The sequence below is a fragment of the Micromys minutus genome (genome assembly GCF_963924665.1).
Source record: "Micromys minutus genome assembly, chromosome: 18".
NCBI lineage: Eukaryota > Metazoa > Chordata > Mammalia > Rodentia > Muridae > Micromys > Micromys minutus.
This window is the reverse complement of record NC_137953.1, coordinates 3,696,328-3,716,172: the sequence shown is the minus strand read 5'-3', so window position 1 is coordinate 3,716,172 and position 19,845 is coordinate 3,696,328. Positions and strand designations below refer to the sequence as shown.

Here is a 19,845-nt window from a genome sequence, read left to right as displayed (position 1 = left end):
GATTTTGTGATGTTCTTTATCCCAGAACACAACAACATAACTCTCAACACACTTCCCCTGATTGAAGGCTGAATCTCTGGCCAAGAACTTGGGACTTATTCAGTTTTGAGGCTCCCCAGAGGCTGAGAGGAGGCAGGTTACTCCCCCTGCGGTTCTGCTCCTGCAGAAAGCCTGCTGACCCAGCAAGAGGTTTTCTGCCCACTGTGTACAGTGCTCCAGCACCTGCTTGTGCCCTGTGCTAACTTCTTCCAACCTCCCAGGCCTATCCCTCTGCACACTGGGCCCACTCTCCTGCTAGTCTGGGAGCTGAACAGAAGTAGAAGTGTGATGGGGGTGCTGGCCTCCTGGGCAGAGACTGTAAAGCTAGGCCTTAGAAGAGACACTGGTGGGGAGACCTGTGGGGCAGCTGCTTTTGTGGGGGGCCTGCTGGGACAAGCCAGGAGGAATAGAGAGGCAGTGTCTCCAGAATGGTTAAGTCCAGGTGTACCCTACTGTTAGCACAGTGAGGTACAGAGAGAGAGACACACGTGTCCTCGAGACCATGAAGGGCCTTTAAGTGAGGCGTGGGGCTGCCCAAGTGAATGGCTTCTGAAGTGGAGAGAGGGTGGGTCCCTAAAAGAGGAGACACTGCACTAGTATTTGAAGCGAGGGAGGGCCAGGGAATGTTTTGGAAGCAGTGCCTTGGGTTGGAGCTGTTGTGGAGTTTAGGGACATTGCAACAACAGCAACAGCACCTCCCCCAGGCCCTCTGCAAGGGGATCATCACTTTGTGAGTTCCAGGTGGGGAAGCAGGCTGCCTTGTGGGCCTTTTGGCCTTTGCCCTCCCCCTTCCTGTCTCACTCTTCCTCTGTGCCCTCCTTGGCCCATCTTCACCCCCCCATCCTCCTCCCCCTCCCATCTTTCTTTCTTTCTTTCTTTCTTTTTTTTTTTTTTTGGTTTGGAGAACAAAGACAATTCTGGCTGCCAAGGGGAATGAGTTCAAAGAGCCTGCAATTTTAGATTTCCCGAGAACTGGCAGTGCGCATGTTAGTGAGAATGCGTGCACGTGTGCGTGCACACACACACATGGCAGGCGAGGTGTTGGGGTTCCTTGCTAGTGGGACTCTTAGAACTGGGAACATGTGTAGAGGAAGAGTTTATCCAGGGGCTGGAGGGTTTGAGTGTCCAAAGGATAATGCTAGTTGTCTCCTCTTCTGCTCTGAGGTGAGGGATATCTTGATAGAGGGCTGCCTTTGGTTTTTGGGCTCCTTGTACTAACAAAATGGTGGTCCAACTAGTTACCCTTAGGCACCTTTTCAAACCTTGGAGGTGGCAGGGCATACAGCCTTATACTGAGACCTACCCCAGTTTCCTTCCTGTACCCCAGCATCCACTAGAAGGGAAACATTTGGTGTTTTGCAATCAGGAAAATAAGCCCAGTGCCCCCCATCCCTCTCTCCTCCTCCCCCAAGGCCTTAATTTGAAACACTATTATCCTGGAAGTGTAATTAGACCAGCATGTTGTTCCTAATGAGCTGGGTGGGGCTGGCAGACAATGGAGCCTCCTGCTGCCTGGCTGCCCCCTGCCTGCAGCTCCCCAAGGAACCAGAATGTGTCCCCTCTTGGGTGAGGTGGACGTCTGAGGACTACTGGGGACAGGGCAGTCTAGTTGGCTGCAGAGGTATGTCAACACCTATACTGCCTTGGAAAGGGACATCTGTCCAGTGTGTTGTCACCTAGGACTAGGAGTGTATCTGGGGCTTCAGCAATTGGTGCTAAACTGACCATGGGGATATGTGGATTGAGAAGAATCTAAGAGTGGCTTCGATTGCTGGGAGGAGACCCTCAACTGTTCCTGAATATTTGGGTCTCAGTTGGCTTGATCCACTCCCTGCCCACCTGTGAACCCCCACCAGTAGGTGGGCCCAGTTTCGTTCTGTCTTCAGGGCAGGCACAGGAGTTGGGCTAATTATGGTTGTCTCTGACCAGGCTTATAGTATTGGCTTGTCCTTGGGGACTGAACTCCTCAGTCCCTGTCACCTATGAGACAGCCAATCAGACACTTTGGTTGCTTTTGCAGGCAGGCTCTCTCTTCCTGGTGGCACAGATGTGTTGTCCTGTTTTGATAAGTGTCACAATACCCATACTGTCCTAGAGAGACAGCTTTGGGCCTCCTAGGTAGGTGAGCCAGGAAGAAATTGAGGTGTAGAAGCTAGCAATATGGCCCAGGCTCACGTATGTGTGTGGTGTGTGTGTCTGTGTGGTGTGTGTGTGTGTGAGAGAGAGGTGTGTGTGTGTGTGTGTGTGTGTGTGTGTGTGGTGTGTATGAGATAAGTGTGTGTGTGTGTGTGTGTGTGTATGGTGTGTGTATGAGATAAGTGTGTGTGTGTGTGTGGTGTGTGTATGAGATAGGTGTGTGTGTGTATGTGTGTGTGTGTGGTGTAGTGTGTATGTGTGTGTATGGTATGTGTTTGTGTAGGGTGTATGTGTGTGTGTTATAGGAGTCATTTAGGTATAACAGATGTCAGAGAGCAAGAAGTTTCTGGAGTATTTGGAGAAATTGGGGCAAAGGTGAGTTTTGCCCTGAAGACTGTACCAGGTTCTAGAAGGTAGTGAAGGGAACCGTCTCAGCCATGAGTAAGCACACCTAGCAAGGGTTCAGAGAGGACCTGATGATGACGGCAGAGCAGTGGCAGTCACTTCGTTGTCCCTCCTATCTCTGCTTATGTGCCTGGTATCTTTTCACAGCCGTCGCTGGTTATCTAGGGGCAATGGCAAGCAGAGAGATGCTCAGGGTAATTGTGTCTTTTGGTGGGATGAAGGTCGGGTAGACAGAGGGTATGGGGGCCATGGAGACACTGGAGCATAATACACTTAGGTCACTAAAGAAGACTTAAATGACATATACAGTCCAAGCAGGAAGTGGCCAGATGAAGAGGGACAGACTGTATTCCAGACAGACAGACAGTGAGTGCTGAGTCCCAAGGTTAAAGAGAAGGGCGGTATTCCAGAGTCACTCTTTGGGAAGCCTGAAGGGAAAAGTCATGTGGTGAGAGAAGTCAGCAGTGGCTGGAAGGTGAGGGTTCTTGGGGGGTCTCTTCAGGCTTTTCAAGTGTCTTGAGGACAGAGTCTCTTGAGTGACAATATCCTAACTTCATGTCCAGGGTGTCGCAGGCTTTGTTAGCTGAGGGTATATGCAAAACTAGAAGCAAAGAGACCACAGAGTGACCACAAAGTGGGTCACTGGACACTGGGGCAGGAGAAAGGAAACATGGGGGGTGTGGAAGGAAAGAGAGAGGGGGAGGGAGAGGGAGAGATAACAAGAGAGAACACACAGAATAGAGATTTGGGGAAAGGGTCAGCAGTGCTTGGCGACCAGTCACCAAGGCAGAAAGGGGGAGCCAAGGGTGGCGCTGGTTGTTGTGGGTGCTTGGGGCTGTGTATGAAATGACAGTCAAGGGAGCAGGTGCTGGGGAGATGGGTAGAAAGTTTATATGAACAAGTGTGAGAGGCAACCAGGAGGCTTGGGTCAACTGAGTAGAAAGATGTTAGGGATGGGGCTTGGGGAGGGCACGAGGGACGGAATGCTTCTGTCTTTCCAGGGCTCAGGGAGGAAGGGGGTGGGTGGAGGTGGCCTGGCAGGCTCATCCTGAGAGGAAGAGGGAACTTAGTAGGTAGCTATAGAAGAGACACCAAGTTCAGCCAGCAAGCTGACAAGGGACAGGAGAGGCGAGACTATAAGGGTGACCTTGGGCTGCCAACCTTGACTTGGGAGAGCAAAGGCAGAGGGCAGAGAGGAGGAGGGGGAGGAGGGAGAGGAGGAGGAAGAGGAGGAGAAGCAGGAGGAGGGGGATAGAGGCAGGAGAGAAGACTCAGAAACAGTGTGGATGGATGGAAAGGCAGATATGGAAAGAAGGGTGAAGGACTGGAAGGCTGGGGTGAGATGGGGTCAGGGACCTGGAGAACAGCCATAGCTTGTGTACCCAGCTCTGGCACACATGTCATAACACCGTACTGGAGGACGGGACCTGGATGGTGTCTTACAGGCCGGGCAGAGATGGCCGTCAGGAGCGGGATCCTGAGCATCCTCAGCCAAATGGCACAGGGCAGGGATGTTGTGGGAGGCCCAGGGGCAGTGCTGGGATGAAAGTGTTGTCCTCACGCTAAGGAAGTGGTCCCTGGATGTCCTCTAACTTCTGTCTCTGCTTCTCTCCCTCCTGCCTCCACCTGGCTGGTTCCACAGCTGTGCACTCCTGCCTTCTTCCTGCAGGGCCTCCTCCAGACGGTACTATGCTAGCACCTAACCTGCTTGGGCCTCCTTGCCTCCATCTTACTCGAGAAGTGGGCTCCCACTGTAGGGAGTCGGGTTCTCAGGCCTTACAGAGGATGTCATCACTACAGTGCTCTGGGGAGCTAGGAGGGAAGGGGGAGCCTAGCCCACAGCTAGCTGATGATGTTCTTTGGTGGTTGCCAAAGAAATGAATGGCCGGGTGACAAAGATTGCTAACCCTTCCTGTTGCCACCCCGTGCCTTTTGGCCTCCGTCCCACAGTAGGCTGGGCATCAGCCACAAGAGGCTAAAGAATATGCCACACGAAGCTTGGCCCTTAGAATAGACCACCCCGCTGTATAGCCACCTGTAGCTCATGGCTGGTGTCATGGTGCCGCCCGGGGTTCTGTTAGCAGCCCAGCTTCTATGGTGGCTGCACAGGGTCTCTGGGGGCACCTGTCTTGGGCTGTGTGGTGGGCACAGCTCCCATGCAGGTATGAGCAGAGGTGGCTTTGTCACTCTTCCTATACCATGTCACCTCCTGAGTGTGCTAGGAGCAAACCAGTCGGCTTCTACCTCTGTCCTGGTGACTTAAGGGTAGTTATAAAGCCAGCATTGTTCTTGGAGATGCTCTTGGGAACTTAGCGGTAAAAGCCACGGTGCCGACAGCGAAGGCAGCCGTAATTACGGTCACACCGCTTACTAAGAGCTGTCTGGTGCCTGGTACTCTTCTCGTTTAATTCTCAGAGCGACTTTGTTCAGGGTGTTGTTACTCCCTGTCTTTATGGGGACATTGAATCACTGCTGCTGAGTAACCTGCCCAGCCCCCACTCAGCTAGGAAGTAACAGAGCTGGCGTTAGAGTCCGGGCTGTCTGCTCTGGGACCCGAGTCCTTATTACCATGGCTCTGGGTGGCGTAGCATTGTTAGTAAACCACCAGGCAGGAGGCGGACGGAGTTGCTGTGAAATCTGCTGTAGGCAGGAGGAAGCTGGTCTTTTATTTTCCTATCTGTTCCTGTGGCTCTTGTCATTCTTGTTAGTGGAAACGGCAAACAAGACTGTCAGAGAGTGAGTTAATGCTCATTTGCTCATTTAAAGCACAGCCCGTTTGGCAACAGTTGATCTTTGTAACATCAGGACCCCCATGTGTGGATGTGCTGTGTGGACACATCCAAGGAGGGGCAATTTCTAGTGCCACCTGTACTTGAGTTTATTCTAAGGGTTTCCCACTAGGTGGCAGTGGAGTGTCTTGACCCGGAGTCAAAGGGACATTTGCTCAATTGGCCCAGTAGTGTCAGGGAGCACTGAGTGCCGCAGACACTCTACTGGCTGTGTGGTGTAGTCCTCCCAGCTCACATGCCAGAGGCTGGTGAGAGGTTAACCTCTGCTAATGACCGCACATGCAAAGGAGCTGAGCTGACAGAAAGGAGGGGGCAACCTTCCTCCTCTAGTGGACGGCAGAGCTTGTGTTCACACCCAAAGCCACTGTGCTCTGAGTGCACACACCTGAGATCACGCCTCGAGCCTCACTCCATCGCCTCTTGTGCCTGCTTCCCACATAGCTCCTAGCGATTCCCGCCTGACTGGAACCTGAGCAGGCCGGTATCATGTGCCGCACACATCCTGGGTCCGAGCTGTTGATGGAGCCTCCTTTGGGGCTCCGACAATGCTCCATGTCACATAAGGGGACAGTGGCCACACACCCCTGAGTCTCATTCGCCATTGCTCTGTTCTCCCTGGCTTCCTATGAGGATGTTCTCTGTTCCTGTGGAACACACATGCAGCTATGGGGTTGGGGGTTGGAGGATGTCTGGGTGGAAACCAAGGTGTGTCTCAGCTGTCAGGGGTGGGGACAGGAGAGCCAGGGTGGAGGGAAGTGACTGAGATGGAATAGATGGGCCAGGATGGAGCAGGAGGGAGTGCATGCTTTTGTCAGCACGAATGCATTCACAGGAGCACACACGCGTGTGCTGAAGAGAGGGACAGACACATAAGTAGCTCAGTTGTGTTCTGGAGCCTGTGTTGTGAGAGACCGACTTGCCCTTGTGCAAAGATGTGTTCATTCTGACCCTGGACAGGATGGTACCCAGCTGAGGTTACCCGTTTGTCCACCTCCAGCTCTGTCTTCCACTCCTGTGTCTCTCAATGCATGCCATTGCTTTTTGCCTGCCTGCCTGTTCTTATCCCACTGCCTGGCCTTCTCCTACACTGTGGTCTACTTGCTGTCCCCTGCAGACGGAGGACACAGACTTGCCTTACCCACCACCTCAAAGGGAGGCCAACATCTACATGGTTCCCCAGAACATCAAGCCGGCTCTCCAGCGTACAGCCATTGAGGTGAGCCTGGCTGTGGGACAGGGGCTGCCAGCCTGGTCTTCCCACTTTCTGCCTCAGACTTGCTCAGCGGCTCTTTCTCCCCCCTTCTTTGGTCCGAAGATCCTGGCCTGGGGCCTGCGGAACATGAAGAGCTATCAGATGGCTAGTGTCTCTTCCCCGAGCCTCGTGGTGGAGTGTGGTGGGCAGACAGTTCAGTCCTGTGTCATCAGAAACCTTCGGAAGAACCCCAACTTCGATGTCTGTACGCTGTTCATGGAAGTGGTGAGCCCTACCATCTTGCTGTTCCTTTCCAGAGTCCTGAGGGGTAGCGTGACTCAGCACCCATGGTTTCATTCCAGGTCCCAGAAGAGCCCAGGTGTGAGTGTGTGTGTGTGTGTGTGTGTGTGTGTGTGTGTGTGTGTGATATCATCTCAACACTTCACTTTCTGATGAATACAGGACTTACTTCTTGCCTCACTGAAGGCTTTTGTCCTATGTGCTGCACACATGGCTACCTTACCCTTTTGACTGGTTCTGGGTCAGCAGATGCCTCTGGAGCCTTTCTCAGTATGTCTTCTTTAGGGAAGGCTTTCATTGCCAGCCTTCTCCTGGGACCTCCCAGGGCTGACCTCAGCCATCCTTTCAGGTTTCCCAGCCTGGTTCTGTCTTAGCTCAAGCCCTGCCTAGAACCGTCAACCTCTAGCCCCAGGCTGGAGAGATGGCTCGGTGATTAAGAGCACTGACTGCTCTTCCTAAGGTCCTGAGTTCAAATCCCACAAGAGGGATCTGATGGCCTCTTCTGGTGTGTCTGAAGACAGCTACAGGGTACTTATATATAATTAATAAATAAATCTTAAGAAGTAAAAGAACCCCTCTAGTCCCCAGCGTCAGAGTTCTTGTTCCATACCCAGCCACCCATTGGGCCCTCAGCTGTCAGCTTTCAATTCCTTTTTCCTTCTAGCCCTGGCCTCCAGCCTCCCAGCTCTCATTGCTCCCCCAGTTCTCAGCTTCCAGCCCCCAAACCTTAAGGCCCTGACCCCCAAATCCTTAGTCTTGTAGCCCTTGGGTTTTCAACCATCAACCCCCCGCCCCAAACCCTTGGCTTTCTAGCTTTTGAAACTGCAGTCCTTGATCTCCAGCCATAAGCTCCCAGACCCCCCCCCCCCAGTCTTATTGAATCCTCTCCTCAATTCCCCAGCCTCTGATCCCTTAGTGTTCATCCCCATCTTCTCAGTGCCCATCCCTGGAGTTCTTACCCTTGCCTCCCAGTTCCCAGTCCAGGCTCCCCTGGACACCACCAGCGGTTCAGCCTCCCATTCCTCAACCCCGACTTTCCTAGTCTGCAGCCCCAACACTCAGGGGGTCCCAGCACCTGACTACTCAGCTCCCATCCCCCATAACCCTCAAATCTGAACCTGCCCCCATTGCGGTCTCAGTCCATGGTCTCTCAACCCCTGCCCCTATCCTCACTGGTCTCCTAGCTTCTGATCTCTCAGTCCCCAGTCCCCCCCCCCCACCCCAGCCCTAGTCCCTGACAACTCCCCCCACAACTACTCCCAATCCTCTACCATTGGCCCTGGACTCCCAATCTGGCCTCCCAGTTTTCAGACCTCTAGTCCTTCCAGTCCTTAGCCCCACCCCCAGCCCTAAGCCCTGAACCCTGAGTTTCCCACCCCTTATTCCTCTAGTCCTCACAACCCCCCCCCCCCACCCTCTCTAGCTCCCTGGGCTGCTGGGGCCCAGTGGCCGGTGTAAGGCAAGTCTGAGAAAAGGAAAATGGTTTGCGAGATGAAAGCACGCTAAAAATTCCAGGCCCAGTGGCTGTCAACAGGAGCCTTCTCTTGGCGCAGCCAAGACGCCACTGAAGGAGTGCATATAAATTATTTCAAGTTGTGTTCAAAGTGCTTTTGGGGTGGGGGAGAAGAATCCAGGTCTGAAAGCCAACTCCTGAGTATCCACTTGGGGGGGACTGTCTGTAAGAAATGTTGAGCTGCAGCCCAACACCCCCCACCCCCATCCCAAGCCCGGGCAGTGCAGGTTCAGAGAAAATAGTCTCACTCAGACGTCAGGCTAACCCGGGTGTGTTTGGAGGTAAAGCTATGGGAAAGCCTTCACACACAGCAGCTGAGGGCAGACAGAAAAGTGTATGGCCTCTGTCTTACAGGACAGCACCTGGGCTGCTGGCTACCATCTTGGATTTGGGGCTACCATGGACTCTCTGTGGGTTCAGAGTCACTCTCTGTTCTTTGGTCTTGCCTATGAGGGCTCTCCCTTACTCTTTCCCCCGGGGGATTTCCAGAAATGAGCTGGGGGCCATGTTTAGAGTTTCACTCTTCTCCTCTGCCCAGATGTTACCCAGAGAGGACCTCTACTGTCCTCCTATCGTGGTGAAGGTCATTGATAATCGTCAGTTTGGCCGCCGGCCAGTTGTGGGTCAGTGTACCATTCGCTCCCTGGAGAACTTCCTGTGTGACCCATACTCAGCAGACAGCCCATCCCCACAAGGTGGCCCAGGTAAGGAGCTGGAAAGAAACCTTTGCTGAGCTCACCCAAAGGTAGGGGTCATTCTTTATTTAGGTTGTCACACCCGAATCAAGTGACCTCTCACTTGTGGGTGGGAAGCATGGTTCAAAACAGGGGTAAGAAGTAGAGGGAAGGGAATGAATGGGAGGGGAAGGCTGAAAGGTGGGAGACAGAATCAGGAAAGGGAAGGGCTGGGGACAGAAACACCTCTGCCAGTGTGAGGAGAGGTGAGATTGTGGGACCTGGGGACAGTCCCCTGGCCGAGTCTCCTCATAGGTGTGGACTTGCTCTCCCTGCAGATGACGTGAGCTTACTCAGCCCCGGGGAGGATGTTCTCATTGACATTGACGACAAAGAGCCTCTCATTCCTGTCCAGGTAGGATAAATGAGGTGTCAGCTCCGTCTGCCCCATGCCCAGCAAGCCAGCCTTTATTTCCATTCCTCTTCTAGCTCCTCCCCCATTCTTTGCTATGATGCAGCTATTGCACTCACCCCTCTCTACCCTCGTGGGTGGGTGCTGCCTGACGGAAGGATGTGAGTGGGAACTTTCATTGTGATGGGGAAGGGTTGTGTAGTCCTTAGGGTGAGATCTAAACGTTTTTTTTTCTGGAAGCATGTGGGGGAAATAGAACATCTACCTTGTGGCTGTACTGAAGGCATTCTGCCTGAGATCCCTCAGTGAGAAGGGAGATGGATGGAAGGGAGTGTCTCCTTTTTGAGGGAAGATTAGTCCCTGATCTCATGCTTGGAGGTAGCTTAGAGCAGCTCCTGTGCAGGACTATAGTATACCTCTAGGACCAAGAAGAAAGGATTTGAGGGAGGGGCAGGTAGTCAGTCATCCTTTTGCAGGGCACCGTGCATTGTAGGGCCTGCTGGTGACCATATGACATACCAAGGCAAATGTTCAGAAGCCTATGACATATTTTACCAAGGGGAGGACTGTTCCTGTCTTGAGCTGTGGATGCTCTGCATCCCAACCAATACTTGCCTCAAGAAGGTGAAGAAGCCCTACCATGAAGACTGGCCTTGACCTTGTTCAGGCTCTCACCTTCCTCTGTGACTGTGCATGCAGATGCACACACCTAATGCCCTGGGTGCTCTTAGATCTTCAGGCTACCTGAGGCAGAGCCTCCCAGCCTGCCTGATGGTTCCCTGTCCTCAGACCGCAGTGGATGGAGAGGAGGTGGGTGGTTGGATGGATGGTTGGATAGATGAATGGGGGGGGTAGGTGACATTCAGCCGGGCTCTGTGTTCTTCAAGCCACCTATTAAATCTTAGCCTTGCACATGAGAGCAAGGCTAAGTGCTGAGATGGCTTCAAGATCCCCAGAGCTTGGCTCTAAAGCTTTCGCAGGAGACACTGAGTACCATTTTCTGCCTCTTTCTCAGAGTCCCATCTTCCTGACACTTCCAGGGTTTGCTTCAGAAGCCAAGCTACTGTGGAGGCAGGAAGTCTTGCTCTGTGTTTTCACAGATGCTGAGAAGGTGCCAGAAGCTCCAATCCCTGTCTCTGGTCCCCTAACACTCACCATGTCTGCCATGAATTCTGTCCACTGAGACTGTCTTTGTCCCTGTTCTTTTGCTCAGTTCACTATTTGAGATTCAACTTATTATTGGTTACCACTTCTGTGCAAGGAACTTGGCTACTGCATCAGCTCTCAGTCCTGCACGCCTCTGTGGGTCTCAGCATCTTCTCTGGACTAAATGCAGGACAGCAACCAGGAACAGTTTTTTTAAAACGATGTATTAACTTAATGTATATCAGTTTACACCAGAAGAGGCCATCAGATCCCATTACAGATGGCTGTGAGTCACCATGTGGTTGCTGGGAGTTGAACTCAGGACCTCTGGAAGAGCAGTCAGTGCTCTTAACCACTGAGCCATCTCTTTAGCCTGACAGCAACCAGGAAATGACTTCCTTTTTATGTTCCTAATGTCCAGCACAGGACCTGATTTAGAGGAGGTATTCAATGAGGATCTATCTAGATGGCCAGTGGGTGGATGAATGAATGAATGCATAGATGGATGGCTAGATGAATAGACAGATGGATGAATGGGCAGGTGAATAGAGTTAGACACGTGGGTGGATAAATTAAGGGATGGATGAGCCAATGAAAGGATAAATGGGTAGACAGGTAGATGAATGAGCAGATGGATAGGTAGATGGGCAAGTGGATGAGTTGATAAAAATATGAATGGATGGATGGATGGATGGATGATGGATGGGTGGATGGATGATGAATGGATGATGGATGGATGGGTGGATGATGGATGGATGATGGATGGATGATGGATGGATGATGAATGGATGATGGATGGATGGGTGGATGATGGATGGATGATGGATGGATGATGGATGGATGGGTGGATGATGGATGGATGATGGGTGGATGATGGATGGATGATGGGTGGATGATGGATGGATGATAGATGGGTGGATGATGGATGGATGGATGATGGATGATGGATGGATGATGGATGGATGGGTGGATGGATGATGGATGGATGATGGATGGATGGGTGGATGATGGATGGATGGATGATGGATGGATGGATGATGGATGGGTGGGTGATGGATGGATGGATGATGGATGGATGGATGATGGATGGATGGGTGGCTGTATGTATGGATGTATGTATGTATGTATGGATGATGGATGGATGGGTAGATGGATGGATGGATGCATGAATAGGTAAGTTGATGGATGGGTAAGTGCATGGGTTGACAGGTAGAAGGATTGGTGAACAGATGTCTGGCTGGATAGATGATGGATAAGTAGATCGATGGGTGTGTGAACAGATGGATGTATATGTGTATGTGTGTATGTGTGTATGTGTGTATGTGTGTATGTATGTATGTGTGTATGTATGTATGAATGTATGTATGTATGTATGTATGAATGTATGTATGAATGTATGTATGTATGTATGTATGTATGTATGTATGAATAGACAGAAAACATGTTCATTGCATGAATCTGAGGAAGAATGTCTCCTAGCAGGGAAACCTGAGTGAATATTTGAGACGGCTCTACAATAATGTCAGTACTAGTTTGTGTTTTGCTTTCTTTGCTGATGTGTATTTGTAGCTAAGTGAGTCTTAACTCCCGGCTTCTATCTCCTGCCCCCTCACAGGCTAAGCTACATCTCTATGCAGGGCTTCCTGACTAGATCGCTGCTCTCTGTGTGCCACCTTCAGTGTCCACAGGATTAGAGAGGGAGGGACTGTTTTAGTCCTATTGGCTACAAGCACAGCCAGAGACAGTGAAGAGGCCAAGGCTAGACCTGACATAGCAGGCCAGGGTTGGGCCTGAGCAAGAGCCAGACCTAGGCTTGTGCTCTGTGTGAGCTCATGGACACTCTGGAGCAGTGGACAGATAGTTGGGTGGCCAGGAACCGGGCTCCTGGAGATTGGAGATGTGACACATAGGTGAGGCTGGGCTTGCCTAGGTTGGGAGGTGGCAAGAGAAAGGTGGAGGAGGAAGAGGAAGAGAAGGAGGAGGAGGGACCAGCTTGCTTTGATGGAAGAGGCCTGGGCCGCATTCTTACTGAACGTACCATCTGGAAGGAACATACCATCCAGGGCAGGTGATATGTATGTTTACATAGCAAAGTTTTGTGTGTGTGTGTGTGTGTGTGTGTGTGTGTGTGTGTGTGTGTGTGTGTGTGGTGGGGTGGAATGTGTATATGTGTGTGCGTTAACGAGGTGTATATATGATAAGGCTTTGTGTGAGTGCATGTGGCAAAGTAGCATGTATGGGGTAAGGTGATGTATGCATGTGTGAGGTGAAGTGAGGTAGCATGTGCATACATGTGGTGAGGTTGGTATGTGTGTGGTAAAATGGTGCATGCATGTGGTAAGGTAGTGTGTGTATGTGGTCTGGTAGTACGTATGCTTGTTGTAGGTATGTGTTAATATGTCAGTGGTAGGTGTGTGTGTGGTAAGGTACTTTGTGTGTGCCCTTGTGTGGTATGAGCATTACTGAGAATATACCTGGAAGGTGGATGGAGGGTCCCTGAGAAGGCGGTGAGGACCTTCTCTCCCACGGTGGGCTGAGGTGAAGCAGTTCTCAGGCTTGGGCTAATTTGGAGTTCACTGCTCCACTTACAGTCTTCAGGCTGCCATGAAGGTGGAAACACAGTCCCAGAATTGGAACAGCAAATTATGGCCACAGCCCCAGGGGAACATGTAATTTCTGCAGCTGCACAGGGCTTTGGTGCTATGTTTAGTCACATGTGTTCCTTCTGCTCTGGTGACCTGCCTGTCTCCCCTCTCACCTCCTCTAAAAAGGATCAATTTCAAAATAACACCTAGACTTCTGAAGGGTCAGGGCAAGAAGGGGAGAGACGGGGCCATCTTTGGCCATCTGGGGTCTGCTGGTGGCATGAACCAGTCTATTCTGGAAGGTTCTACTATACCTAGTACTGGCCAGCAGCCCTGGCTGGTGGCTGGTTGCCATTTAATCTTCCTGCCTTCCTGGACTCGGGCTCTGGAGCTCCTCAGGAATGCTTCCTCCACAGAAGGAAGAGAGTCTAAAGCCTACTCCAGGCCTCAGCAGGGCCTCTCCTATACTTCTGCCTTACACCCTTTCTCCTTTATAGGGAATCTGGCCTGAAATTCACCTTTTCCAGGTCCTTCCGGAGCCTCTGGATCACTGTAGAGGGAGGCTGGTGCTGCTGCTGGTGGGACTGCAGAGCTCCGCTCTTTCTCCCTCCCTCCTCCCTCCCTCTCTCCCTCCCTCCCTTCTTCCCTCCTCTCTTCCTCTCTCTCTCCCACCCTCCCTCCTTCCCTTTCTCCCTCTCTCCCTTTCTCCCTCCCTCCCTTCCTCCATCCCTCCCTTTCTCCCTCTCCCCCTCCCTCCTTCTCTCTCTCCCCCTCCCTCTCTCCCTCTCCCTCCCTCTCTCCCTCTCCCTCCCTCTCTCCCTCTTTCTTCCCTCCCTCCCTCTCTCCCTCCCTCCCTTCTTCCCTCCTTCTCTATCCCTCTCCCTCCCTCTCTCCCTCTCCCTCCCTCTCTCCCTCCCTCTCCCTCTCTCCCTCCCTCTCCCTCCCTCCCCCTCCCCCCTCTCATCTGCTGTTTCCTCTGCCCCTCTGCCAGGCTTTACCCACCTGTCACTTGGCTGCTCACCCACCTAAGCCCTATTCTCTCATTGCTCTGGCTTCTAAGCATGTCTGCAACTGTCCTGTAAGACATCAAATTACAGTCCTTGAGATGCCAAGTGAGGACTTATGGTGGGGAACCATTTCTAGGACAGGAAGCAAGGCTGTGCTGTGAGACTCCTTCAGCTTCCTTTGTGTGGTCAGGGGGAGCCTCGTGGTCCCCTGCTTCTGGGAGATGTAAACTGAAGGCTTTGCCCTTCCTTGTCTATTCTGCCCAGCAGGTATGGGTATGTTAGCGACAGAGGGAACAAGTGGAGGGGTGGTGGGGGCTGGAAATATCTCTGGAGCAGGCAGATTTGAGAAAGGCAGAAAGAATGGCTGAGTAGACAGCACCTTTGAGTGCCACAGCAAAGGCAGTAAAATAAAACAGGAGCAGGAGACCAAATTAGGCCGGCAAAGCCTCACTCACTGTTGCTCTGGGTCACTGTGATTTGGGGAGGTTTTGGAACTGTTCAAGGCCACATGATGGCTTTGCTGTGGAGCCAGGCATGTCCAACTGGGGATAGCACACTCTTCTCATAACTGGTGCAGAGGGTGCTGGAGGAAGGAGGGAGAGATGGAGGGGTGGATGGATGGATGGAGAGATGGAGGGAGGGATGGAGGGAGGGAGGAAGGGAAGGATGGGAGAGATGGAGGGAGGGATGGAGGGAGGGAGGAAGGGAGGGATGGATGGATGGATGGAAGGAGAACTGGAGGGATGGAGGAATGGAGAGATAGAGGGAGCAAGAACCCTACTCCCTCAGAACTTGCCAACCTTCCCTCTCACAGGTCCTCAAATCTTACCGTCAAATCCTGTCACTAACTGGCATGTTTAATTTGTAGCTTGCAGATGGGCTATCAAGCTTGGGCCCCACTAACCTGATGCCTTCTCCGTCCAGCCCTCATGTATGTATTGTTCAGTATCTGTTGGCTCAATTTTCTTTGACTATCTGGGAATAAGAAGGAAGGGTAGGGAGGAGAGGAGACCTTCTTGATCCTGATGCGGTCATGGAGGGGTAGGGGAAACCTCTGGGGTGCAAACCTAGAAACCACTGGCTCTGGTTAGCCTCCTGCCCTCCCGAACCTTACTTCAGTCCTGGTTACCTTTGTGCGCTGGGGTTGGGTGTGGCTGCTAGGGCCAGAGGAAGCGGCAGGTCCCTAGCTGCAACTCTGCCTGCCTCTGGGACCTGGGGCCTAGGAAGGTTCTTCAAACGGCAGCAGGCTAACCTTCCCTGTTCCTCCCAAAACATGAGTGTGGGGATGGCTGAGGACCCTAGTGGGTCCTGATGTATTCTGAGTCTGGATGGTTAGAACAGTGTCAGCATTGTAGTACCTAATAGGATTACTTTCTGTCACTGTTCTTCCAGGTTCAGGTTTCTCTCTGAATTAACCTTTTGGAAACATACAGAAAACAGAGCTATCAGCATCTCTGATGCTAAAACTGTTTAGATGTGTCCATGTTATTTTATGTACTTGTTTAGACTTTGGGTTTTACAATGTTGGAATCATTGTCCTTTTTTATAATATGCATTGCAAAGCTTAAAGATACAATGTGAATGCTCTCCCACTATTTTTAAAAGTATGGCTGAATGTAGCGTGGAGCCTCTCAAACTGCCACATACTTATCATTGGACACTTGATCTTTTTAATTCCCACTGATGTCCTCTTTTGCATCACTAGGCTTAGTTCACTGTCTATAGGTCCAGTCATTAAATTTATTTCTAGGTGTTTTTTAGCCTTCGTAACTATTATCAGTGGAGTTCCTCTTTTTTATGATGATAATTCCTACTAGCAAATACGCCTTCTCCTCTTCTCCCCTCCCCCCTTTCTCCCCTTCCCTCCCTCTCCTCTCCTCCTCTCCCCTCTCCTCTCATCCTCTCTCCTCTCCTCTCCTTCCCTTCCCTCCCTCTCCTCTCCTCCTCTCCTCCTCTCCCCTCCCCTCTCCTCTCCTCTCCTCCCCTCCCCTCCACTCCCCTCCCCTCTCCTCCCATCTCCTCTTCTCTCCTCCCCTCTCCTCTCCTCCCCTCCCCTCCCCTCTCCTCTCCTCTTCTCCTCTCCCCTCCCCTCTCCTCCTCTCCCCTCTCCTCTCCTCTCCTCCCCTCTCCTCCCCTCTCCTCCTCTCCTCTCCTCCTCTCCCCTCTCCTCCCCTCCCCTCCCCACCCCTCCCCTTCTCTTCCCTCTCCTCCTTGCCTCTCTTTCTTACCTCCTCTCCTCTTCTCTCCTTTGCCTTCTCTTTCTTGCCCCTTCTTTCTCTTCTGTGCCAGGAATTAAACCCAGGGCCTTGTGCGTGCAAGTGCTGTACACAGAGTCACACCCCTAGCTGAGGAAGCAGTTCTTCCACATTCACGCTGCAACTGTCTCTTTATTAAGCCCCCTTCCTTAACCCTGACTGATTTAAGAAAATGTCTAGCTGGGTAGGACTTTTCAGACACCATGGCTTTATCCCTTATAGCTGGAACTTCCCTATTTCTCATTTCAGAATGATATTTGACAGTAGAGGTGCCACTAAGCAAAGTTATTTGGCCATTAATTAATGAGAATTGTTTATTATTTTTTAATAGTGGTGACAACTAGCTGTTTCATTCAGGTAGTCTTGGCTTTGTCAAGATTTTGTCTTTTACTGATAGTTTTCTAATAGCTTAAAATTTCAATGAGAAACCCAGGGGATGGCTCAGTGGGTAAGAGTGCTTGTTGAACAAGAATTGGGACCCAAGTTCAAATCCTCAGCACCCACATAAAATTCCAGGCACAGCCATATGAGCCTCTAACCTGGGTGGAGGGTGTGGTAAACAGAGATAGCAGAACCCCTTGGGCTGGCTGGTGGCCATTTTAGCTCTAGCTTCAGTGAGAGACACTTGATGTCTTTCTTCAGTCTCCACAAGGCTTGCATACTTACACATACATGTGTGTATGACCCTCCCCCCACATACAAAAGAACCGTATATATAAGAGTTCAATCAGTGTTATTTGGCCGCTATCAAGATGGTTCTTTTCTTTACACTATGCCTGATAAAACAGAGCATACCCACCCATGTTCCTGTGGTAAATCCAGGTCTCTCAGTCTGCCAAGCGTCCACAGCTTACTAAGGCTGAAACCTTCTTCTCTGACACAAACAGGGGGTCAGCCGGCTGATGGGGAAGGTGGGTCTGACTGGGTCATTAACGCTCCTCACGTTGAACACTGCCATGCGTGTTCCCACTACTGTAGATGCTCACCGCCCCGTCTTGTGACACAAGCCAAGCCTTCTTTGGATCTGTCTGTGCCAAATGCCCTCTTCTCACTTAAAACCGCAGCCAGCACGCACTGTCTAGGAACTTCAGCCTTTTGTTTACTAATGTCCGAGAAGAATGGAATTGGCGTGACAACATCTGAGTGTAGGGTCCTTGGAGAATTTAAGATCTGACTGCCTTCTTTGTGCCATTTTGTTTGTACCAAAAATAAAAACAAAGCAGAAGGCATTAAACTCTTGTCACATTCATGTCAATATCGGTGCATTTGGCACGCAGAGGTTGGGAGCAGAGACATTTGACTGCAGTCACAAACACAGCGTGTTTGCCTGGTGCTGCTGAGAGTGTGCTGAGCATCTTCAGCTGTAACTGGCGTTTGTCTGTCTGGGTCAAGGGGACATTTGGAAAGAGACACTCTATCATACCATTTGAGTTAGGGTTGCTGATACTTATGTAGAGTTTCTGCATTTTACTTTGCGCTGTCTTGATTAGATTCTGATGGCAGAGTCACACTGGCTCCCAGTGTGTCCCCCACACCCGCCTCTACCGCCTCTACCGCCGAGCCGTCACTGCAGCACGAGGATTGATCTCTTTTTAACCTCTCCATCCACCCTACTGTATGTGTGTGTGTTCACACATGTGCACATGTGTGTGATCCCGTACATCCTAGGCTAGGTCTGCATATGAAGGGGAACATGCAGTTTTTTTGTTTTTCCGAGCTTGCTTGGTATTATACGTTTCAGATCTGTCCGCTTTTCTGCAAGCGTTATAATTTTTTTTTTTAATATGGCTAGCTGAATGAAACGCTACTGTGCAGATGTAATACGTTTTCCTCACCGGTTCATCCACCGATGTGTATCTTGTCTGACCCTTTAGAGGTACATAGTTGTGACTTGTGTGTAAATGTTCTCACTTATGCTGGTCTGATTTTCAAGACCTTTCCTAGGGCTCTTATTCATCCTGCCGATTCAGGTTTTAGGCAGTTACAGAATTAATGATCACTTCTGCTTCTTGTCTTGTCCTTTTTACCTTTATTGTTTTCTTTCTTGCCTTATTGTACTGACCAGGCCTACAGCCGGATGTGTTATGTGATTCACTTTTGAAAATATTATTTCTGTTCCTTTTTTTTTTTAATGAATATCTTTGGCTCATCAAGGGGTATGAAACTGCTGAGGTGATTGGTGGCTGGGTTGTTAGTGTGTGTTGCTGAGGTGATTGGTGGCTGGGTTGTTAGTGTGTGTTGCTGAGGTGATTGGTGGCTGGGTTGTTAGTGTGTGTTGCTGAGGTGATTGGTGGCTGGATTGTTAGTGTGTGTTGCTGAGGTGATTGGTGGCTGGGTTGTTAGTGTGTGTTATCAGGAATGCTGTTCCATCGAAGGCTTTTCATGTATCCCATGACATGGTCATGTAATTTTTCTCCTTTGCTCTGTTAATGTGACTCACCTTTTCTGTTTCTTTCAGTTCAGACACAGTCTTGTATGTTTTTTTTTTTTCTCCCTGCATTTCCAGATTTCATTTGCAGAGATTTAGCTCTGTCTGTCTTCCTTCCTTCCTTCCTTCCTTTTTCTTACACAGCCCTGGCTGTGTCCCTTACATATCCTGGAATGTATAGAGATCTTCTTGCTTCTTCCTCCTGAGTAATGGGACTTAAGGCACGTGCTCTGCCCCAGGAATTTTGTTTTTTGCACCAGTTTTGAGGAATGATAACTCCCTGAAACGTCTCCTTTTATGCCTTCCAGGTCCTCACATTTAGGTAACAGTCACTGTATAAAGCCTGGGTGACAATAAGCTTTCGCTGTCTGCTAAGAAGACAGCACAAGCCTGTCATCATTTGCCTGTGTTTGACAAACTCACTTGTTAAGCTGTCTAGACCTGGTGCTCTTCTTGGGTTATTTTAAATTGCTGTTGTAATTTTAAGAGTCTCTATAGGACCTCTGAGAATTTCTCCTTCTAGGTGAGTCACTTTAGGTGATTTATATTTTATAGGAATGTATCCATTCCCTCCCCAAATATTGGCATAGCATTTTTTGTAATGCCCTCTTAATTTTTCTACTTTTCCCTCCTCCAGTGAGCCGTGTCTCCTTCATTTTCAGGATTTTATTATTCTAGTCAGACTCTGTCAGACTGTTCATCCTTTTTAGAAAATCAGTTTCCCAGTCAATCTTCTTGTTTTGTAGCTGATTAGTTTATTATTATTTATTATTATTGTTATTTCCTTCCTCCCTTTGGGGGTGTTTATTGTATTTTTAACCTCTATGTAAACATTGGAGGCTATAAAATTCTCTGTCAAGTATTGTGTTACACTCCCCACAGGACTTGGCAAGTAGTGTTTTTGCCATTTTTTTGTTCTGAATATTTTCTTACTTCTGTTATTTCATTTTGACACCTGAGTTGT

At 50.4% G+C, this 19,845-nt stretch overlaps 1 protein-coding gene across 1 annotated transcript in view; it reads left to right on the top strand.

Moving 5' to 3' along the window:
* DYSF (dysferlin) overlaps positions 1 to 19,845 on the top strand; it is a gene marked incomplete at its 5' end in the record, with an annotated part of 142,399 nt that overhangs the window by 76,761 nt on the left and 45,793 nt on the right. Inside the window, 5 exons of the mRNA XM_080932124.1 lie at positions 4,223 to 4,264; positions 6,484 to 6,585; positions 6,685 to 6,846; positions 8,913 to 9,078; positions 9,387 to 9,463. Of these exons, the coding sequence (XP_080788250.1) occupies positions 4,223 to 4,264; positions 6,484 to 6,585; positions 6,685 to 6,846; positions 8,913 to 9,078; positions 9,387 to 9,463 (549 nt within the window). The remainder of the gene's footprint in view (positions 1 to 4,222; positions 4,265 to 6,483; positions 6,586 to 6,684; positions 6,847 to 8,912; positions 9,079 to 9,386; positions 9,464 to 19,845) is intronic.